Raw genomic sequence first — 24,903 nt, 5'->3', positions numbered from 1 at the left:
ACATACCCGTATGAGTGAGGCTGTGTCTCTGCAGGTGGTAACGTTGAAAAAATCTCATGTCGCACATCGAGCAAGCATATGGCTTCACCCCTGAATACACAAAGCACCAACAGTTCATATGTATAACCTTTCCTTTCAGAGTACATTGATTCTGGCATAATAACTTTCACTGGTGAGCCAGATATCTGATAGCCAAAGCACATACCCACACAATTTAAACAAAAAGAAAATAGTAAAAGCAGTTTTGGGTGCTAAATGATCTTTTTTCAGCTTAGGTCATTTATTTTTTACATTCTGGTGTGCGACATCAAGTTTTACCTTTTGGGTTAAAGCCACAGTCTGAAAAAATCTTTAAAATTGTTCACATATCTGCTTTATGTAAACAAAGAAGATAATGAAAACAATTACTCATGTGCTTTAACTCTACATAACTGTAAATGATTGATCTTGTACATGCACTGACAAATTCAAGATGGCATGGTTCAATAATTCAAAAAAGCCTTTCTGTTAAAATACACGTGTAGTTCTCTTTGTTTCTACATGACACATTTCCACCAAACCATACATGCTATGGATGAATGATGACAATCAGTCAAACTGCTGATTTTTGCTCCACACAAACAATCATGGCTGACCTGTATGGTAGTTTTTGAGATACTAATGAGGCAGGTAAGAGCACTTGCACCGTATTTAAATGCTACCTCCACACTTGTACCAAAATGTGTAATTATGCTACAATTCACTGAGCTAAAAAAAAGCTTTTTAAACAGGCAACTAAATAATTTAAGTATTTCAGACTTTGCTCATTACAGCAAATAATGTTACGTATGTTGCAAATGTGGCTAATAGAAAGTACTCGTTCAAGTGTGTTTCTAATGCTAATAAAAATGCAAAGTATCACAACTAGAATCAGCCACAAATATTAATGAATCAGCCATAAATATTCACAATAACACATGTACATCATCAACCACGTGATTTATAACAGCTCAGGTAAACAAAACCTAATTTTTCCTATCTAAAAAATTTACAGAAAGCTATCATCTCAGGCTGAAGGCCATATCTGAAGTTTATTTCTGTGATCAACTTCATTTAAGCCAATCGAGACAACATCAAGACTAAAACCCAGAGAAAGAAAACCCCACTTAAATTCTACTAGATACTCAACTAAATACTTAATTAGAAATATCATCCAAATATTACATATGCTGTCTATTCATCACAAATAACAAATAATAAACAGTATCAGTCAAAAAAGGAAGAAAAAAAAACAACTAAAATTGGTCATAACTTTACCGCCCTAACATCTGCTACAGAATATGTCCAAAACTTTGTCCAGCTTTTCTTCTGGGAAGGCCTTCCACTACATATTGGAACGTTTCTGCATTCAGCACTCAGAGTATTAGTGGTGTCAGAAACTAATATTGGATTATCAGCTCTGGAGGTATCATCACTCCAGAGAATGCAGGAAGGGCTTTGGGCTTTATGTCCCTCTAGCTCACACTCAGCACTGGGCACGGCAGCCAGGGGTCGGCAACATGCGGCTCTTTTACTGCCTTGATGCAGCTCCACAGGAGAACTAGTTTTTTAGGTAAAAATAACAAAATCCTTAGTAAAATAAAGCTCTGCTGATCGTTCCAACATAGTTTTAACACTAAATGGTCTTAAATGCTGGAGTAAATGTATAACTGCTAATTCACCCTTTAACCCTGAAGGTTGGCGTGCAAACTGCTGGTCACCACAGCAACACAGACAACAACCTCGCCTAGCTACTAGCTAATGAAAATGTGAAGAGAATGATTTAAGATGAACATTGATCATTTGGAAATTAATGGACTTATTTGCACTCATAATCACTCCAGCTGGTTTACTGATTCATTTAATCTGAAACGAAAAACTCAAACACTAAAAAGTCCCAAGGATGAAGTCAGTTTCTCATTCACCAGCTTATCGTTCCAACTTTTCCGCTCCAACTTAAACACCTCACACACGATTTAAGCTTAAACGGGAAAATTCAAACACAAAGCTGGTGAATGAGAAGCTCAGTAAATGAGACTTCAGCTCCGTAAAATTTTCATGTTGAGAGACATTTTACAAGAAACCGTATTTTCGGCAAAAGTTTCCTGCCAGAGATGGAAGAAAAGCAGCTACAGCTGAGCTAAAGCTCAAAACAGAGCAAAGTAAGTCTGTTTGCATTTATGTTCAATTTTTCAGCCTGTACTAGGACAGCACATACTAAGCATTTTTACAGCCAAGATGGTAAAATGGACATAAAATGTTGTAGCTCTCAAGGTGGTTTAATTTGTGCTGCAAGGACAAAACCGCTTTTCTTAACATTTGGGTTGTGACCCCGGCCTTTGGCTCCTGTGCAGCTGCTTCAGAGCACAATGGGTGCATATTTACATAGCTAAATTCACTCATCAGAAGGGCTGTCTGGACACTTTTGGACATATAGTGTATATGAAAAGTAAAAAAAAAAAAAAAAAAAAAAATTAAATAATGATTTTTGCTTTTTGCCAAACTGATTTAACTGTAGGGCAATGCGGAACTGGTGTGACCAGATGTTCTAGAACTACAAACTCGAGTTTGTTGCTGTATCACTTTTGCAATAGTTATAATAATAATAATACACAGGATTATGTGAATTGAATGCTAGGGGTATGAAGAGACAACACCTACCCGTATGGGTGAGGCTGTGTCTTTGTAGGTGGTAGCGTTGAAAAAAACGCATGTCGCACATGTTACAAGCGTAGGGCTTCACCCCTAAGTGCAAAAAGGATAACCATATTAGCCATATGGCTACAGCACTAATTTACAAAATGTCCCCATGGAAGAAGAGATGGACAGTGTAGTAGTGTGGAAGCAGTTATAATTAAACTGTGTTTATATTTGCCCTAAAAGAAGCACACATCATTTTTAAATTGCACCTTAGGATTTTGCTACTGGTACAAGGATATCAACAATAGATACTTATAAACAGTACTGTGAAAAAGGCAGCAACCACCATTCACATACGTAATTTCAAGTCAAAATCACAATGAAGTACAAGGAAAATTACATAGAAGCTTCAACAACTAAGTTCAATATGATTTTTTCAGTATTTATTGCGTCGACCCTTTTCTCCCATTCTTTTTAGGAGACTTGCTTTCAGGTTGTCAGAAACATGCAGGGAAATTCTTTCACTTGCAAAGTTCAGTCTTAAAGGCTGGTTGATAATTTTCTGAAGTAATCCAAACACATTCAGTGATGCTGAGGTCTGGACTCTGGGGTGGTCAGGCAACTGTTCAGCTTCTTTGTTTGATGTGCCTGTTTCCTTTTCTTAGTGAGGCTTCTGAACGCTACACGTCCTTTCAGACCCACAGCACTGAGTTGTCTTCTCACAGTGAAAGGATGGAAAGAAACTGTAGATGTTTTCAAATCTGAAGCAAAACTCATGTTTTTTCCCCTTTTCTCTCATTTTTAAATTTCTACCACTTCTAGCATGGTTGTCACATTTTCTTTGTATTGTTTATTTTTTAAAACTCCAGTTTTGAAAACTCGTTTGTTTTTTTATTACTTATTAACTTTTGACCTTCATTAAGCAAGTGTATTATTTTATATTAAATCTCCTCAGAAATCTCTCCTGAAAAATGAATAACTTGTACTTAGTGGCCATTCTGAATATAAATCAAATAAATGAAAGGGGGTATCTGACTTTCACACAGTACTGTACAATATAAGAATAATTACAGGCAAAACTCAAAACATCATACAGCAAGACTATAGTGGATGATTTGATTAAGCATGCTGTGCTCATGACAGTGTTGCCAACTTGAATACAATCAACAATCGGTTTCTATTTTAAATCCCAAGGGGTTCATGTAGAAACCATACTGTGCTTATGAAGGTGAGACTTATGACAAATTGAAAATGTAATAGCAATAATACAACTGGCAGGTTTAAAATGAATGAATTTTTTGTTAAGTTGGCAACAGTGCTCAGATTTCATCTGTGTGGCCTGTCTCCAGAGAGTAGGGGGTAAGGTGTAAAGACACATACCAGTGTGAGTGAGGCTGTGTCTCTGCAGATGGTAACGGTGGAAAAAACGCATGTCACACATGGAACAAGCGTAAGGCTTCACTCCTAAATGCACAGAGCAAAATATTAGTCATGTGCATTCTCTACTGCAAAAATACACGCTAAAGCATTCATTTCTGTCAACACGGCTCTCTTGCACAATACTTTTAAAAGTGGAGTTTGAAAAAGAAAAGTTTTCATCAGTGACAACCAATGCTTTCCATTTCTTCCCAAATTAAAATAAGGTCAGCCTTAGGTCAGTGATAATTCATTCCTGCACCACAGTTCTTAAAATCTCAGAAACTTTTGATCAAGTAACTGGAAAATTATACGGTACCCAATGTGAGCCCACCCACAAAATCAAAGACTAAAATCACACTAAAAAATTAAATTCTATAGAGTTAAGAACAAAAGCTACAATTACAAGCCATTGCTAAACTGTTCTAAATATTCCACATTTCTCTAGTAATGCCACTTTATTATTTTTTCTTTTTCATGAAACTGTTTTCAACCTCTTAATTGGCTGCGTTAGAGATGTAAGTGGACATATAAGAGACAGTGGTGTTATGTAAAAAAATAGAACCCGGATGATATGACAATTTTGTGGCTGTAAGGGGCAAATAATTTGTATTTATTTTGCAAATTTGAAGTTTGTATTCCATTACAACAGTTTTAGTTGCACAATGTTTTAGAGAGCGAAATGAATATGTTTGCTCTAATTTGTCACAACTCTTGAACCGAAACAGCACTTTTATAACAAATATAGTTTATAAGAATCACATTTCTTTGCGAGTTTGGTTTCTACTAACTATTTAATGGAATGATTTTCAAAAGGTATGTCATGTTGCAAGTTCTCATACTAAAGGTTGAGTTTAGATGCATCTCATGTTTTTGTTATTTTAATCACGATGTTGGGACCTAACAATTCATATAGTTAATCAGTAAAAACATGTGAACTAAACATCTGCACTAAAAGCCAAAATACAGATATTCTTTCAAAAACTACCACAGCCATTTGTCTTCAATCCCTTTTTGGTAAAAGACATTTTTAGAACCTGTCAGATTCTCATGTATTAGGAGCAATATTGCTGAAGAAGATTACAGGTAAGTGGAGCAAAATATGAAAAAATTAGATCCCTCCTGATTTAAGAGTCCAACTATGATACCCAGAGTTACCACTGTGTTTGAGGATTACAAAAATAATCACAAAAAAATTGCATTGGAGTTGACCTGTATGGGGTACAAAGAGACAACACATACCCGTATGGGTGATGCTGTGTCTCTGGAGGTGGTAGCGTTGGAAAAACCTCATATCACACATGGTACAAGCAAATGGCTTCACCCCTAAATGCAGAGTACTAGTATTAGAATATGATAAATGATATTTAAATTTGGAAAGGGCACGAATTCTCAAATAAGTTCAACATGTCTTAAAAACTGTTTTTGTGGCAGCCAATAATAATAATTATGATGCCTACAGTAATATTAACAATAAACTTAAGACTAATATAGGCAACAGGGTCATTCCATGCAAACTCACCTTAAGCCTGGTCAAGTGAAAGACTACTGTACATAACTGGTTTAATCCAAATAAGCAATGACAAAGCAAAATCTGCTACACTATTGCCGTGGGCTGCGACAGCATCACCCTTCAAAATTTATTACGGGCCCATTAGGACAAGAGCTTGTATCAGCCCAACCCAGATGCATGTTTTTGTTTTTTTACAATTGGTGTGACAGTCATATTTGTGCTTTTATTATCCTATTATGTGTAAATGCTTTACAAAAATAACAAAACAAGCAAAAAAAAAAAAAAGCTTAATACAACAACACAAATTTCAAAAACTGACTTTAGTTCTTAATTTTTGAGACTTCCCCCATCAAATCACCTCTTAAGCATTGAGTTAACACCCAATAACTGGGCATAAATATAACATTATTAATAATCTTACACTTTAAAATCTACTGGTTTCAAGATAACAAATTCACACATCAGATTAATTTCTGAGAGCCTGTACTTTTCATGTCCAGGCATGAAATCTTACATTTTCTTAAATTAAATCTTCAGCTTGACTGTCACAGAAAACAGAAAAAGGTTTTCACATTCTTATCACTTCTACAGAGTATTGACTTCTGCAGGTCATTTTTGAAGCTAGGCCATGAGCTTGAAATGTCTTTAGATTAAAAACAAATCCATTTCGGAGGACTTGTTTGATCATATGATAGTCCTATTTGCTATTTTTGTTCCTGAAAAACAAGTTATGTCTAATTAACATAAAGAATTATAGACAAGTTTTAAAAAAATTATAATAAAACTTAAGTACGGTGCCTTAGTAACAAGCATAGCATAAAGAAACACGAAAACAGAAGTTTTCCAAACGAGCCTTCGTTATGATCCAGGAAGTCTGTATGCATAGGATCAGGCAGGGGCTTTGCATATGGTGTGATTTTGCAGGGACAAAAAAAGATATCATCTTCTGATGTTTTCAGAATTGATTGTTGCCATCATGTCTTATCATATCAACGGTCAATGTTACCCTAGGATACGCTGTCTAAAACTGATGTAATCTTAACTCTTGGTTTCTGCTGCTGGTATACAGATTTTTTTCACCTGGAAAATTTGAGGCAAAAGTTTCTCTAAGAAATTGACATTTTTATGACTAACATGAAACCAGTTGATATACACTCTTAAAAATGGTACTTTAGTAAAAAAAAAAGTGGCTGTAAATAAAACCATGAACACTCAAAGAAATCTTTGCATGATTAAAATGGTTCTGTGAAAGGGTGGAGACTGTGATGTAGATAGTTAAAGAGGCCTTTATGGCACCAAAAAGTTCTATTGTAAGAAACCTGACATCGTAACTATTGCAGAACCCTTTTTGGTGCCATATAAAAAACCATCTACAGCACATTCTCCATCAATGTAAAGAACAATTTCATCATTCAAAGAACATTTTACTCATGTAACGAGTTCTTTAAGTGTGTGGTTCTTTATAGAACCATTTCCTTTACTAAGGAACCCTTGAAGGGACACCATTTTACTGTACGTAAGAGCGTACAGTAAAATATTCTATTATTTTTTATACAAAGTGAGGAGTAGAAGAGGCAGTCCAGAACTTTACCAAATATCAATAAGAATACAATACCATATTCTTAGTTTAAAAAATGGTTTTAAAATTTTCAGGCTTGTATGTCTTAAATATAAGTTTAAGCTTGATGTTTTTCTCAAGGTGAGCTGGCATGGAATAATCCCAAATTTAAAAAAGTGTTTTAACAAAAGCCACGTAAATGAGACGTTTTACTATGAATTTACTACTGGATTAGTAATTCATATTGTTTATAAAAGTTTCTAGTTGTATCAAAATGAAGGGGTACAGTAAAGTGACACATACCCGTGTGGGTGAGACTGTGTCGCTGAAGGTGACAACGTTGAAAAAACCTCATGTGGCACATGGAGCAAGCATATGGCTTCACCCCTACATACAGAGTATCACTGTATTAGCATAGAATGACCACTAGGGACTATTGTTTGGCCCAATTTTGCATATTTTAAAAGAAAAGAAAAGAAATTACTCCTGACATTCAACTCGAATTCACTAGCCATGGCACTAGCTTTCACTTCCAAGAAAAAAAAAACTGGCTGGAGATTGAGGATTTGAAATGACCAATTAAAGAATTTAATACAGTCGATTACTTTATTGACATGTTTTGTATTTACAAATGCTGGCTGCATAAGTATTCACACTCTTCAAAGTAAAAGTAGTAAATTTCTATGGTCTGCAATTCTTATATACCAAACAGTCAGTGGAGCTGAGGCCTCCCAGTGACATTTCTACTTATTTAAGCTACTGTAATGAATTTTCAATCTTGCTTCTTTCTCAAAAGTGTATGTTCAACCAAACATTTTTCATCTATTTTCAACAGAGTGATCAAAATGTGATGACCAGTACTCTCCACTTTGCTTCTGGTCCCCAGAAATGAATAAGAATAGGCAGCCCAAACGCATGGTGCTGCATTTGAACTGCAGAAAATGAATCTGTGGCAATATTAACCCATTTTCACTCGAGCAGCCCAGACGCTTTGCCCACACATATTCTTGGTCATAGACTATATGCTATGCTAGTAATCCTAATTGTAATAGACTGTGATTGTTCCGTCTGATGGCATAAAGAAAAGACAACCGTCTGCTGCCTCTGCCAGCCAGCAGGTGGTTGCCTTTTCTTTATGGTGACAATAATTAGCCTTTTAGAGCGAGGTATATTTACTGGATTTAATCAAATGTTGTGACGTTCACGACGTCAAGCTTTTAAAACTTACTCAGGAATTCAATTTGAAGCATTCACAAGACATTGCCACATCAGACATACTACTTTACCACCTGCAGGTGGAGTTTTCTTGAAACACTTTGCTGAAACTTGCTTGCTTATACGCAAAAAGGATGAGCCAAGTTAAGCAAGAAAAGCTACCAGACTTTCTACCGAGATTTCCAACACTACATTACATTAGCCATCTTAAAACAATTTCACTACAAGGTTTACTTCCAGATTAGTTGCTGAATTTTGAGATATGTACTCACTTAAACTTGTGCGATTAGTACAGTGCAAATTTTATGTCCAGATTATTAACAAGAATCATTAGGATATTTTAATCTTTTAGATCATATTTGCATTTCATTTGCATTTATTTTTTGCAAGTCATGATGTTTAATGTTCAACATTACTTTCTGATGACAAACACTACAGTGATAAAAACAGTGATAACTTTAGATGGTAACATTAAATGGTACTTTTATTCTTATGAAAGTGCAGCTAATTGGGATGGGTCTGTATACTTATGCAACCAGTATTTTTTTTTATTTAAAACTGTTTGAAGACCATTAAATAATCTGATAATGGACTTCACCATTATTTGTGCTTGCTAGCCATGTGTGTTTCAACAAAATCTGAAACAATTTCAGATATTTGGATGCTGCAAAGCACCGGGCAGTATACAAATACTTTTTGGTAGAAAGGCAAGACATTTATTTTTCCTTGAAAATGAAATTAATAATTAACTCCATGCACTCAATAAATTCCATGCAAAGCAAGGATATCTATTTACTGAGATTGTTAAGTAAGCAGGCTCGCAAAAGTGATTAAGATTAACCCAACGGAGGGGTCTTGCGAGGACACATACCCGTATGGGTTAGGCTGTGTCTTTGCAGGTGGTAACGCTGAAAAAACTTCATGTCACACATGGAACAAGCATACGGCTTCACCCCTAAACACACAGATAATGTTATGTTTTTGGTAAACAGTGAAACTGCAGCTAAGTACGTCTTCAGCACCACACTGCCCCAATGTGTTTTCAAGTCACCACATCCAAACTCGAGTTTGTTGCAGCCAGACCATCGATGGTGCGGTGGAACAGACAAACGTGGCACATGAAATCGAGACTCGGATGCATTGCTGCCAACTGTGTTGTTACACTGAGTCAGAGTTCAACCCAGTAAGGGGAATGGGGATCAGTGCAGACTGCACTGAATGACAGTGCTGCCTGTTAAAATCTGATTATTAGCCAGATGCCAGAGGCCTTGCAGTTTTCACTGCCCAAACGATCATGAAAACGCAATAAGTTCTTATCAGAGGCTTCAAATGCCACCTCACGGGTTTTGAACAAGTTGGCAACAGTGCTAAGCTGCACATCTGTGTGGCCAGTTGCAACAGTGCAAGTGGTAAGGAGAGACGACTCATACCCGTATGAGTGAGGCTGTGTCTCTGCAGGTGGTAGCGTTGGAAAAAACGCCTGTCACACATGGAGCAAGCGTAGGGCTTCACCCCTAAATGCACAGAGCAAATAATTAGCTCACAATTCAAATAAAAAAATAAAAAAAAGAGTCAAAGATACCGCAGAGTAGCAGGTCAGTTTGACTGGCATCGACATGGAGTAGCATGCTTTCTTGTCAGTGCAGCATAAACAGGAGTTATCCACAATATTTTTCAACTGCGCTTATGTGTAGAAGAGTACAGGGTCTGAGAATGACAGTTATTTATTTAACTTTTATCAAAGCAAGTGCTTAGTCTCCACCCTTGATCCCTACTAACTGAGCCTAGACAGCAATTTGTCTATTACTGATAGCTTTAAATGGCTTTTCTTCCCCTAAAGGGCCCATGTCCTTTGTTTTTCTAGCATTTGTGACATTTGTATGGGTTTATACCCAATTTTTAACCTCTATTTTATTAATAAACAGGCTTTTTTTCAAGATTTGTAAATGAGCTGTGCTGGATTCAAAAGGCAGTCCAGGTCAAAGCACACCTTATAATATCAGTGTGAAAGGGCAGAGTTGAAAAATTAAGTATGCTTTTATTTTTTGTGAACTCACAAAAACAGTCAATTCAAAACATGCTACTTTTGCAGCTTAATTTCTGTAAATGTACTGTTTAGATCAAGGAGTAAGCAATACATTGTGAAACTTTAACAACCAGTGCATTTACATGCACTTAATACTACGATAACTAGAAAATCTTTTTTTCAGTAAACTGATTAATGTGTTTATATGCTCTTGAGTAATCAGATAATGGGGACACTCCAAGTCTACATAAGTCAGGCAGGAATCAGATTTCTGCCTTGCAACCAGTCAAAAAACATGATGTAAACGAAACGGAAAACAGAAAGGCTGCATTTTTTTTACATTACACCACTTTACCTGAAAATATGAACATATATCATGTAGAAGACAAATATTTACATCCTTAATTTTGTCAAGCATGCAGTCGGTTTCAGCGTCACTCCAAAAGTGTTGTGCTGTGTCTCACAGCAACACTGCTTGCTTATTTCTGGTATGGCAAGACTGAGAAATCCAAAAGAAATGTTTTAATTCTAAAACAAAGTCTTATTTTAAAAAAGCAAGGGAAACTAGGTTTTCCAGGACATGGGCCCTTTACCCAAAAGATTCAGTTTAGCCAGTGATAACTTCTAATAAAGGCAATAACAGCTGTAGTATTACTGAACAGAATGTTTAAGTTATTTATCATATTATTCAATTGATACAAACTTTTCCATTTTAACAGCTAGTTGATTGGTCCATGAACTACATTAGAGTACTCCAGATTTTGCTACATTAAAACCTTTTTAGTGGTAAAATTAGCAATTCATACTGTTTGTGTTCCCGTACTTTGTACAGAAATGCTTAGCAGCACATTTAACAAATGTAAAAAGTATCTCTTATTTCACATAAGGTAATCATGTGGATATTGTGGATACTCTGTAAAACACTGAAAAAATAAAATATTTCTATTCTATATTCTTGAACAGAAGTATTTTATAGCAGATGATGTTACCCTGTGACCACCGATATTACCACATGATTGTTGGGGAAACAGTCAAGATTTGATTTATTTATTGATTAGCAAAAGAGATTTAGTAAAGATTAGTGCTCTGAATTGGTCCAACTAACAAATGCAGACTTTTGGAGAAAAACAGTGTTTTATTGCTAATCATCCTTAACTTTCAGAACAGAAAATGTTAATTTGAAATACTTGTCAGCAGTTAATATTTTTTGTCCCATGTAGATTATAACTTTCTTTATAATTTACTTTATTATTTGTGTCTTAACTTAAAACTTCTAAAAGTGTACGTGTTCATATCAATGCAAACAACGTCTGGATCTAATAACTTACCGTTTGGTATTTGGATCAATTACAATAAAGTATTTACATGAGACAGTCACACATTCCATATGCTGTTATTGTCAGGAGACCCTTGACTAGTCAGGTATGCCATTATTTGATATGTAAATGCTAAGAAGAGTTTAATATCTTTATGAATTTGGCAAATTTTTAATCAAAAATGTGCCTAGTGCCTGCAAAATTTGGTAAAGTTTTGCTTATAGAGATCTTCAAAACAAGTGACACCTTAGATACATTTCAGTATTTAGTACAGTATTTTTATGCTGAAAGAGAAAATTTTTTAATTGTGATTCATTCTATTTGTCATAACTAAGTAAAAATGAACAATTAGCATAAGGCGGCCGCCTTTTATGATAATTTTCTGTCTTCTTGAATTCTTGCTGAGTGCTAAAAGTACAGGGTAAGTCAAAAGTCACAGGACACCGTTTTATTTTATTTTATTTTTTTCTTGACTTTTATCTCTGGAGTCATCTCAAACAAATTGTGTATGCTGAGAAAATCTGCAACACCACCTTCAGCACTGCATTGTGGTGGCTTGTGACAGCATTTCTCCAGAGATTCTCATGTGGGTTCATAACGATTAGATCCTGTGCCTTCAGCTCTGTGTTCACCACCAGGGTCAGCACACTGGACAGCACACCGAACATGTCAAACAGCTGTGCATCACAGGCAATGTTCCCACTTGTTGTTGCAACTTTGTGTTAACCTCTGAACCACAAGAGGTACTGCCAATCTGATTGCAGCAATCGATTTCTGAAACAATTCTGGTCTTCTTTGATATGCTACATGACCACCTTCCCATTGGAAAAACTTGCCCTTGATCCAATATGGCGGCCAGACATAGCCCGGACATAGCCTAAAAGATAGGCCCCCCTCACCCATTACTTGCTGGGGTGTCATTTCCCTTTCGTTTCTGAAATAAAACTGTGTCCTGTGACTTTTGACTCACCCTGTACACAGCAAGACAAGCTTTAGTTTTAATTACAAACTGAGTTGCATATTTAATACTGGACATTCTTAATCCCCAAAATCAATGTAAACTGAAATACAGAGCTAAATATTATTTTCTAATGACATTTATGATATTTTGTGTTATTTATCTATTTATCCTACATGTCGTCTATATATAAGAAGCCGAATTGAATATTGCTTGTAATTGCCGATACACTGATTTCTAAACCTTATTAAGGATCACAAATACAAATAGGTGATTGCATTGTAAAGAAAGCAGAAGCCATGCTTGGTTACATCTAACATGCGAAACAGGCAATGAAAAAAATTAAAGAAAGAGCAACAGTCCTGCAACAGCAGAAAGCAGCAAAATTACATGGCAAAGCCGTGTTCGGAAAGCCAATTGACCAACCAACATGTCACAAAAGTGAATAAAAAGTTATATGGTGCTTTGATGCAGCCAGCTGCAATAGTGCAGGGGGGGCAAGAGGTTAAGATGAGAGGGGATCATACCCGTATGAATGAGGCTGTGTCTCTGAAGGTGGTAACGTTGGAAAAAGCGCATGTCGCACATGGTGCAAGCATACGGTTTCACCCCTGAATGCACAGAGCAAAATGTAAATCACACGACTCCCGAAAAGAAATCACTACTGAGCTACTCAGATTAACTTCACTGACCACCCATCAGGGCTTAAGAGGCAAACAGCTGGGCAAAACTGTGATGAGATCCTCAAAGTCTTTGTTTCTGCTGTGGCTACAAGCTAGACAGTGTTAGCCCAGAAGTGATAACCAATTAGCAACCAATGTACATCATCGTGAAGGTTTTCTTCTGTGTAGACGAGCACTGTTCTGGATATGTGCAGCAATGCTAGCTGTAATGCACTAATCAGGTTCACTCTTTTAACGGCTTGAGACTTGTGTAATTAGAAGAGGATCGGGCTATGATAGTTAAGATTAGGGCCTAACCAAAACAGACATTTTGTGGTTGAAACGGAGTCAAAACTGAGTGTAATTATTTTGGCTTTTATCATTTTAAATATGTTCACCTCAAAAGTTTTAGGTCAACAGTGGTTTACTGACAGATATGACTATCAGATCTTAATTATCACACTTCTAAAATTCACTTAAACTGCACAAAATGTTTAAAAATAGAAATAATATAGCACTGCAATTTCTCGCTTTCTGTTTATTATGTTATTTTTCTTTATGTCATTAGCTTTCTTAATTTTTTTTTTTCCTGATGCTACACGATAAGTCTGCTCCTCTTCCCATGATGGTGTTTTGTTTAGATTCATCAGTTCAGCCTGTGTCGCTGTGATATACAGGGACACGAGGAGCATCTCAGTTTTTTTTCCACTGTCAAAAGACAGCAAGTCTACGATGGCCAAGATGTGACCAAACTAATGTAAACTATTGGCATCGATATAGACCAATATTATCAGCCAACAAATACTGGTCGAGCCCAAGCCAAGATCCGAATCTAAAAGATCCAAAAGAACAGGTGAAATTGGTAAATATTAATTAACATATGTCTAAACATACCTTGACTTCATAAACACAAAAAATGAATTTCACCTCCTCAAACTGGAAAGTATGTTGTTTCTGTCATTGATAACCCTGCATTACTTAACAAGGCAGTAGGAGGCAACAGGAGACAAAAGCAATGTTAAAATGTGAAGTAGTTTTTGCACGTCAGTTTGCCATGTGTCCAGCTTTAATTTTAACACAATGAAGTTATAATGCTTAAATATCAAGAAAACAGTAGTGTGTCTGGCATAATGCTTTTTTTGTCAGTGGCTTTTTGAATGTTTATGTCCATGTCCAATATGTCGACACATACCAGTGTGAGTGAGGCTGTGTCTCTCCAAGTGGTAACGTTGGAAAAACCGCATGTCACACATCGAGCAAGCATATGGCTTCACCCCTAAACGCACAGAGCAGTAAATTCAGTGATCGTCTACACAGAACCAAAAACCTGCATTGAAAAAATGAACAAGTTATGAATTTGGCATGTTATGGGACACTAAACGAGGGCTTACAGACTTGCAGCACAGCTTTTCCATGGCATAGTTGCAGAACAGAAATTTTCAAAGCACAGATGTTTCCAATATTTTGGTCGTCAAGACCAATGTAAAATGTTTTGATTGGTCAAATGGCTACAATCAGCATCAGTACTGAAGTTCAGCATTACATCTTTTTCAAAAGCTTAATAAGACTGCCGCTACTACACTATTATTAACGCAACATGCAACTCGTGTGAGTGGCCATTTCATTTTCCTTAAACTACCATCTCTCATGAGCACTGCTTCACTGGACTAACTTGCTGAGCAAGTTTTGTTTAATGATATAGATCAAGAGAAGCCCTAATGCATTTCCCACTAGTATGAAATTTCACAGACCCTTCTGTGCGCCATTTAATTAAAATATACTATTTTTTAAACTTTTTTGTCATTGCAGATAACAGATCTGAGTGAACAAGATCCTTCCAGACAATATCCGCACATAAACTGTACTTTTGTCATGAAAGAAGTCTAAATTAGCTTATAATACAGAAAAACTAATCCCCTGGTGTCAATTCCATATATTATTAATATATTTTCAATATGTCCCAGGTCTAGTTACTATTATTAAAGGGGACGTCTACTGATTTCTCAAAATTTCAAAACATTTTCCGCAATTCAGACGCAACCATGTCATTCAGAGTGATTTATGTGAAACGGTTTACTGTACAGAAACTTGCAGACTCACTTGCTTTATAGTGGTGGAGATAGGAACCAGGGGTTGCCATGACTACAACACAAATATATCCATTTTATTTACTAGACACCACCACCAGCAGGTTACATGTGTCTTCTGGGTTTTGACATATAGTATTGATGGTGGCAAAATAGTCAGTATTAAAAATAAAAATTGGCATGTACACCTTGGCATGTACACCTCCACCATGAGTGTATCATAAAAAAAAGTTTGTCTTTAATTTTCTTTCAAAATCAATAAAACAATATGTCAGACATCCACCACCATATTCATAACCATTTCATGCACTGAAGGGAGCTTTAGGAGGTGGAAGCTGGGTCAAATTCTGAAAACATCAACTCTGAATTCTGATCTTTTTACTAAATTTAGAACAGTTGCTATTAGAGAATAACAGTTCTTAAGTTCATAATCTTATCCATTAACTCTATATAGGAAAACAATATTATACAAATATCCGAACTAGGCTAAATCTCCTAAATACTGTCCTAACTTTAGGATAAATCCCTAATTTCTGTTTATGGTATAAGCAAAACGACATTACACTGTGAAAAAAAGCATCCGCACACTCGTATTTGAGCAAAAATCTAGTTTGAGATTTGAGTTTGTGGATGCTTTTTTCACATTTTTTTAGCACCAGCACGGCAAGTCTGATACCGGGTGAGTGGTGTTGTTCTCCTTGACATTGATTTATACTGCAAAATGGGGGTTTAACTCATGAGGTTTTTATTTTCTACCTCTCCACTTAAAAATCTCAGACACAATCTCCACCAACCCCTCTTATTACCTTCATGTGTTTGTTTATTAGGAGAAATAGCATTAGTGAGCTCAGCTAAAGCATTTGGGAAACGGAGACTAAAACTGAGGACCAGTGACGCTCTGATAAACAGCAGGGGGAAAGTACTCAAAATACACATCATCTCCAGTTTAATGCACATTTTTAACCATATTTTGATTACATGTTTACACTTCAGCTGTGCACAGATCATCGGTTACTAGGTAACATAACAGACATAACAGCTGATTGTCTACTTCAATTGAGTAGGTTAAGATTTCCTAACTTGAGATAAGATAAAATTCCAAAATTAAAATAAGATTTGCTTCTGTAATATTAATTTGTGAAAATCTTATCTTGACCTGTCAGATCTTAACTTAAGACAAAAGACAGGAAGTTTGCATAACACAGCCCCAAGTTCCCATCATCATCACTGACAAAAATTCTGACTCGGTAAGTTTCTGTAGAATGAGCGCTTCACATCAAACCACTCTGAATGACTCTGTTTACATCTTAACTGTTTGATTAAGCAGTAATTTTGAAAAAAATCTGTAGAACTCCCCTTTAAAACCCAAAGCAAATTTGAAAAAACAGAAATACAGAAACAATAAAACAATAAACTTATCAAATATACTGAACCAACAAAAGTGAAGTACTGTATTTCTTGTTTGGGATCTAAAGGCTCTCAACATTTCATCAAAGAATGTACAGAGTGATCAGTCATACCAGTATGAGTAAGGCTGTGTCGTTCCAAGTGATAACGCTGAATAAATCTCATGTCACATATGGCACAAGCAAAAGGCTTTTCCCCTGTGTGAGACAAAAAAAAAAAAAAAACATTAAAAAGCTCTGCATATAAAGCTACGCACAAAACAAGTATCTTATTAAAATCATAGAAGTTGAACATTCAACATCAATTTAAATTTTAAAATATGAATCAAGTAAATCATTAATTCTTAATTCCTAATTCTAGCTAGGCAAAAGTGCTTTACTAATGTGAAACAAAACTCACTTTTCTGCACTGCAGCTCTACTCGATCTAAAGGTAGCTAATGCAGCATAGGTAACTAATGTACATCACTTAAACCCTAGAGTTTAAGGATTTAACTGTTAAGGTACATTGTGCTCATTTACACTAACAACTAGTTACCTGGGATAGTATCGCTCTCAGTATGGCGAGTATTAAAAATGTACTTGCACTCAGTCTGAAAAAAATGGCATTAAAGCATCCCTAAAAAACTAAAACAACAGACAAGCGCACTGAAACTGGAAGCCGTACCAGTATGAATGAGAATATGTCTTTTCAGATGATAGCCACTTCTGAAGGCCCCATAGCAGTGATCACAGATGAAGTTCTTCTGCACTTTGGAAAGTGGACAATTCCCATTCTCATCCACCACAACAGACTATAAAAAACCAAAGGTTAGTTAGTGATTGTGGAAGCTCAGAAGTCAGTGAGTAGCAAGAAATCAAAGGTTTAAACCCTTAACCCTCTAACTGCCCACAAACAAGCAGCTGTTTCGGCCTCTGAATATTTTTTTCCTCTAATGATGTCATTTCGTAGTCAAGTTGCTGAGTTTGCTTTGGTAAGTAAAGAACGCAACCTAAGAAGGTGAGGCAGGTTTTAATCGGTTCAATCACGGCGTTGTACACAACACTGTGCCAGCCAGCTAAACCTTAATGACTGTATCTAAAAGGCACCAAAGATAGAACTGCAAATTGGGAAGCACTGAATGATTTTTATGTAGGTATTACATTTGTGTTGTCAACAAAACATAAAAAATTAAGTATTATACATTATTAAAACATATAAATACCTTTGCAAACCGAATAGGATTGTGTGGCGGGCCTAATCTGGCCCACAGGCCTTGTGTTTGACACGTGCTCTATTTTTAGTTGAGTTTAACATAATGAGAGAGAAAAAAAACAAATGAATATAAATGAAACATAAAATGAGCCCCAATTTTTTTTCCCTCAATATGTTAAATTCTGCAAATAAACAGTAATTAAAATGTATTGAAATGTGTAGGAGTTCTCTGTAGAGACATTTTCTATCAACAAAACATGTCATTTCTGCCAAGAGTGCTTAAGTTTTGCATGTGACTGCGTGTGCTTGTACATGTACATACATATATATGAATATATATACACAAATGCATATTCTTAATAATAATACTAATAATAATAACAGTAATGGTAATCTTAGCCTACTACACCACTGCAAGCATAACACTAACAGCTACCCATTTATGCAAATGTGAATCCAAAACAAATCTGTAATGTCTTTGGTGTTTGAAATGAACAATAAAATATGATTTACTGCATTCAGCAACCAACCACAGTACTGTTGCCTCTTTTAAAGCACACAATAACTGTTATTGTGCTTCCACCCCTCCCTCCCCTGTCTTTTCTTTTCACAGAACCCCACCCCTACCCTTCCCCCCTCGTCACAACCAGCCACCTCCTCCCCCCACACAAACAAAAATGTAAGGGGAGTCTTGCAGCCACTGACCCACACAGTGCTGTATGTGTGCCAAGCTGCTGCAAAAACAGAACATTCTCCAAAATGTGCTGAAACTTGACTGATAAACTGACAGACAGTGAAGATCTCACAGCTCAAGTGTGCTCACACAAACATTAGAAAGGCAAAAACAGGCACGCTGAGAAGGCAAACACAGAACCAAAGAGCATATACACACCTCCCCCCTCTTCAAACACTGACCTTCCCTCCTTTCCCCTCCTGCTCCCTGACTTTACAGGGCGTTCCCGACTTCCTGTTCTTTTTCTTCAGTTGCATGTCCTCGTTGGGTCTCATTTCCTTCTCATCCAGCAGTCGGGGAACATGGAAATCGCCCTCTTTCCGGAGAAGCTGTGGACACATATGCATATATGCACACTTAAAGAAACCTTGAGACCCAACAGCACATTGTTTTTAATGATTAGAGAGCACCCACACTGCCCCCAAGTATACAACTGTGTAATGTTTTTATTCTCAGCTTAATAACTGAGCTAGTAATGCACACACAGCATGGTTTAATTGAATATGAAGCTATTAGAGATGGAACTAATCCACTGTTTTTATCAAGACGATATCAGCAGAAAGTGCTGGATTGGATATAGAAGAACAAATCCAGTTCAATTCATTCACAAGCCTAACCTTGAATTACCACAAAATACACAAGTTCAAATTATAAAGCAAAGTATGTCATGTTATTACATTGGTTATTATATAATAATAAGTAAGTAATAAGTAAATAGGTCAGTCATGTTATGTTGGTCACCATGTGATAATGTCAGGTGCTGACATAAAAATGTGCAGTGGCCAAGCCAATGAATCTTAACACCATATGTCCATATAAACATGCTTATCATATATCCACTATTTACAATTAACAAGCATGCTTCAATACCAAAAAAAGCCCCAAGAAATATTTATTGAAAACCTCACATCAAATAGAATACTGCTATGGTGACCATGGTGGTCCTTTTGCCAATCTGGTCCACCCTGACGTCATTTGATGCAGATTATGTCATTAGGTCCTGTTTAGCCACTGCAATGAGAGCCTCTCACCAGCTTATTTAACACCTTGTTTAATTTAAGACCTTATTTCATAGATTGACATTTGTAAACTTCTGCCAATGGAGCAGCATCTATGACATCGAGTGGACCAGCTCAGAAGGGGGGGGGACCACTGCAGTCATTAGACCACCACTTAAGCTATTGCAGCGGTTAGTCAAATCTGATATGATGCAATTAGTTCTGTGTCTAATTAATCAAGCATCACACTGAACACTCTCTCTACAAGTTAAGATAATAATAACACTAAGACACTTTTGGGAAACTGGGTCTAGGTTTGTTGAAGAGAAAAGAAATGCAGATTTTGCATTTTTTGTCACCAAAAATGTGAAATGGCTGTAGGTGTCTGAAAATAATATGTGACAACAATAAGTGTGGAACAGTTTAAGTGGTTTGAGTACGTTATACAATTATTTTACATCACATTTCATTTTAAAACATAGTTATAGAAAATAATTCAGATCTCTATCAGCTAATACCAATAAAACTAGGGGGCAGTCGTGGGCTGGAGGTCAGGGAACCAGCCTCGTGACTGGAAGGTCGCTGGTTCGATCCCCAGAGCCAACAGCACATGACTGAGCTGTCCTTGAGCAAGACACCTGACCCCCAACTGCTCCCGGGCGCTGCAGATTGGGCTGCCCACCGCTCTGGGCAAGTGTGCTCACTGCCCCCTAGTGTGTGTGTGCTCACTACAGTGTATGTGTCACGGATGGGTTAAATATGGAGGTGAAATTTCCCCGCTGTGGGACTAATAAGGGTCACTTAATCTTAATCTTTAAAAAGGTTTAGTATAAATACTGGAAAGCAAAATCACATCATAGTGCCATCTCTAAAAGCTACAATTAGGACTTGGTGCTGTGTATATAGCACTAGTCTTGGCATCAGATCAATCAGAGCTCCAAAGTCAATTAGCTTGGTTTTAGGAATATGTCGATTCACAATGTCCCTTTCACCCCCTTTCTCCTAACCAGTGGAGGACAGCTCATCCCCGTCGGTAAGACCATGTGTCCCTGCGGCCCACGGTCCTGCGGATCCCTCTGACCCGAAGCATGGCCTGGAGCTGGACCCAGTGGCGACATCATTTTCTTGGGGGCAGCCATGGAGCTGGCTTGCATCAGGGCCATGCTGGAAAGTACGGCTTCACAACCGAGCAGCCCCGCCTCAAAAGAGATGTTGCAGACAGATTTTAGTCATACTGAGAGTAACCGGAGCATGTCTGAGGTGTTCCGTTAAACAACCAAGAAAGCCTTCACTAACGGAAATTGACAAAAGCCTGCACAGGCCAAGGACACACTACATCTCTCAGAATATCCATTTATAGTATGACTGTATCAATATGTACCATTTAACTGTTTTTTAACACTGCCATATGCTACACTGAAACTGTAGAGGGATGTAATATGCTAATTAACCTTTAACCTAGGGCTGGGCAATATGACAATATTTATAGTTATCCTAAGTAATTATGCTTTTTGCATGTTTGACTACAAAGAGAGCATAATTATTCCTGTTTATTTGGATTTAGAGCAGCATGTGTGAAATGCTGAATATAAATCATTGTATTCAAAGTGTACTGATGGTATTTTTTAAATGTGGCACTATTTTTCCACTATTTTTGAGAGAAAAAAATGATTGTGACGTGCTGTGTATTGTGAAAGCTTCTTAATGTATGAGGATATATTTTTGCCATCCACCTCTCTTTCTAACTAGGGCTGGGTAACATCAACCAAGCATATGGTGAAACAGACCATCCGTTATAATTCACTTACCACTTTTAGCAATATATTAAAAGATATGTGCATTTTTAATGTTTTAATTCTATTTATAACATGACAGTTAACGACAATCTGTATGTGACTTATTAGTTGCTTCAGATTGTTTGAAAAGCTTAGCATCATTATTAGCTGTAAACATGTTTTCCGTCTGGTTAACATTTACAGTACTTGGTAAGGTTCCCCTGGGTAAAAGAGATGAAACAATCCAAGCTCTGTCAGGTTTTTAAGATATTCTTTCAGCTCAGAACAGGAGCCATTAATACACATGGCTTATTAACTTTATTATTTTCTAACTTAACATTATTAATGCTAAGACAATTACAACTGCAACATTTTTAAAAACATGATATTTTATTAATATTGCCCAACTCTACTTCTGACCAATTGCAGCTTTTCCTTTTTCAGTTCCTTGATAAATTGTAATGCAGGCATTATTTATGTTTACGCTGCCCTAATACACAGTATGTCTGAAACCAATTGAAGTAACAGAATGAAGAATTGTGAAAATCATGGGACTTGACCATGAGGAGACTGACCCATTTCATATGGTCACGGACCGAGCTGCTTGGTATGTGTGACATCACCGTCGAGACCGGATGAGAGAGGGTGGGGAAAGGGGCGGGGACAAGGTGGCCAGAAGAGATGTCACTCAGGATGGCGCGCTAGACAATAGGTCACGCCTATTCCTATCATCTGGCACTTGTTTTCGTCCTTTTGAAGGGTGAGGGAGTGAGATATAGAACAGAAAGGTGGAGGGATAAATATTTGTCAAATCACAGAGCAAAACATTGCAAATGAAACAAAACTGTAATGAACTGCCGACTTCAGTTATTTTTATTATAAACTACTAAATTGCGCTTAAATATGTTTTTGAGGTCAATTTGGCACCAATTTAATGCAGACATCCCATAACAACCTTATAATGTCCTCTGCCGCTTGACCGGCATCCAAGTGGTACATTTAAGCATTTTTCTATTAGGATTCAAATACAATAAAATATTAGTATATCAGTCTGTTAAAACTTGTGACACAAAACGTCTTTTTTGTAGCAAAAAATACTTGGACAATGTACGCACAATGAAAATGGAATGATATTGGTAGTAAAAGATAACTGCTTAAAACAATTATCAGCGTCAGACCGAAGGTTAGGTTACACCGATAGTCAAATAGATTATTTGTCTAATGCTAGTTAATTAATGCTATTTTTTTGTGCAATGCTAATACAGGTGGATTTAGCTCTAGTTTTTAAATGTTCTAAAAGTGTGTGTGAATTGGAATCAACAGAGAGAGTGTGAACATTACTACACTAGCTGTTGATTAAGTGAAAATAATTATTACATAATAATATAATATATGTAATAATAATTACATCCTCTACTTAAATACAGCACTGTGCTGCCAATTTTAGCACATAATTTCTCCTTATTTGTTTAACAAACTGGGGAAAAAACTTGAAATATAAAATGTGGCAAAACTTTTGTACAGACATTTGATATTAACTTTAAGGATAAACAGAATATATAAACAGCAACTGTGCATTAAAACATGTTCTCTGTAAAAGATGTGTTAACTTATTTTTATTTTATTTTATTTTTTTACAAAATGTGATTTGACCAGGGGCGTCCAAATTTTGGCTGCATGACCGTATATACATAAAAATACTGAGAATCAGCTTCAGCTCACAATCCTGCTTACAAAATGTGATCCTTTCCAGCACAACTAAATTTTCAGAATGAGCAACTCTGTCAAATGAGGGTTTTCAGTAACCACAAAATATTTTCATTATTAATTATAGGAACACTAAACCCAAACTTCAAAAGACATGAATTGCACCTAGCACTTCCTCCAGCCTTTTAAAGCATGCTGTGCATCTCTGTAAGCATCACAAAAACAGATGCAGATCTTTCGTAAAAAAAATTAATTAATAAAAAAAGTGAGTGACATCTGTTCAGGAGGAGCGTCCTGCCTCAGAACTAAAATGAGCAGCTACAAACAGACCAGCATGTTCTGTTGCTAGATTACAAGAGCTCTATCCCCGTCTGTTTATGATAAGATATGGCTTTATTGTCATTCGCATCACACGTGGTACATGAGGTGGAACGAAATAATGCACTAATTATGGGAAACAACATTACATCATTACACATAAACTGTTTTTCCTCGTCGTTAACGTCCTATTTTTACCAAAGACTAGGGGTAGGCAATATGATGATATACCCATATTGTGATAAATGATGTCAAAGCAAATTGAATTTATCATAGGTATCACCAGTACTTCAACAACTCTAAATGAATTAATGAATCCTAAATAATATAATTTTGAATATTCCAATGTTCTCCTTAACAGTTTACACGCAACAGATTACATACATACATACATACACATACCTATACCTATCTATCTATCTATCTATCTATCTATACACACACACACACACACACACACATTATACACACACACATATATACATACAAGAACCACTTAGGAAACCTTTCCAATGATGCTTTCTGTACAATTTTTATGTTTCATCTAAGAATCTTAAGAAGTTTCTCATGATGTATTGGATCTGTATCAACTACAAATTTCTTTTAGAACCACGCATACAAGCCAAGAATCATTTAGGAACCTTTATTTTTAAAAATGTAGACTCCATTTTATTTCACATGAACAACAGTAAGAGCACATTTTGATTCCCTTGGCTGTGTTTAAATGTAATGTTATATGCTCTCTAAAGGAGAGCACACTGTAATAAAGATACTCGGCGCTTTAGAAAGCACTTCAAAGACATAATCATGATTATATTTCACGTTTTCTAAACAGAACCCTTCCCTTTATGAGTGTAGTTGAGTGGATAACCATGTTTTAAGAGCTCTTAAAACATGGTTATCCAGTCACCTACACTCATAAAGACGGTTCTTCAGTAAAGGGAAGGGTTCTTTTTAGACCTATAAGTTCTATACAGAACCTTTTTAAACCCGTGTTTATTTGGATTGATGAAGAAGGTGTTATGTATGAAAATGGCTCTACATAGCACCAAAGGGGTTTTTTCTAATGCTCGTATAACAATATATGAACCCTTTTTTGTGCTTTTGGTGCATTTTCAAAAAGGTTCCACACAGAGCCATATACAACACATTCTCCATCAACCTGGAGAACCTTTTCGCCATGCAAGGACCCATTAAACAAGAAAAATGGTCTGATATAGACCCCATTGTTTTATATAGAACCATTTCCTTTTCTAAAGAAACCTGGAAGAACCGTTTTTTTAAGAGTGTACTGAACAGACGGTGTAGTCTAGCAGATGTGGAGCTAGTGAAGGGGCACGGCTCCCTTATACTGCAAACATAT

General features: G+C 36.5%; 1 protein-coding gene across 13 annotated transcripts in view; it reads right to left on the bottom strand.

Moving 5' to 3' along the window:
- znf740a (zinc finger protein 740a) overlaps window positions 1-24,903 on the bottom strand; it is a 32,936-nt gene that overhangs the window by 7,122 nt on the left and 911 nt on the right. For 2 of the 13 annotated variants that reach the window (XM_017692756.2, XM_017692757.2), the window contains exons 2-15: window positions 22,091-22,265; window positions 20,748-20,939; window positions 18,925-19,071; window positions 17,482-17,608; window positions 16,930-17,013; window positions 14,515-14,598; window positions 13,188-13,271; window positions 9,791-9,874; window positions 9,232-9,315; window positions 7,449-7,532; window positions 5,317-5,400; window positions 4,039-4,122; window positions 2,680-2,763; window positions 7-90 (exon numbers count right to left, since the gene is read on the bottom strand). In XM_017692756.2, coding sequence (XP_017548245.1) covers window positions 7-90; window positions 2,680-2,763; window positions 4,039-4,122; window positions 5,317-5,400; window positions 7,449-7,532; window positions 9,232-9,315; window positions 9,791-9,874; window positions 13,188-13,271; window positions 14,515-14,598; window positions 16,930-17,013; window positions 17,482-17,608; window positions 18,925-19,071; window positions 20,748-20,939; window positions 22,091-22,135 — 1,351 coding nt within the window. In that variant the 5' untranslated portion in view covers window positions 22,136-22,265. The remainder of the gene's footprint in view (window positions 1-6; window positions 91-2,679; window positions 2,764-4,038; window positions 4,123-5,316; window positions 5,401-7,448; window positions 7,533-9,231; window positions 9,316-9,790; window positions 9,875-13,187; window positions 13,272-14,514; window positions 14,599-16,929; window positions 17,014-17,481; window positions 17,609-18,924; window positions 19,072-20,747; window positions 20,940-22,090; window positions 22,266-24,903) is intronic. The other 11 variants (XM_017692761.2, XM_017692759.2, XM_017692760.2 and 8 more) reach the window with 11 other exon arrangements.

The sequence above is a fragment of the Pygocentrus nattereri genome, chromosome 21, assembly GCF_015220715.1.
Source record: "Pygocentrus nattereri isolate fPygNat1 chromosome 21, fPygNat1.pri, whole genome shotgun sequence".
NCBI classification, from domain to species: domain Eukaryota; kingdom Metazoa; phylum Chordata; class Actinopteri; order Characiformes; family Serrasalmidae; genus Pygocentrus; species Pygocentrus nattereri.
The sequence above is the reverse complement of the archived record's forward strand: the minus strand, read 5'-3'. Positions and strand labels throughout refer to the sequence as shown.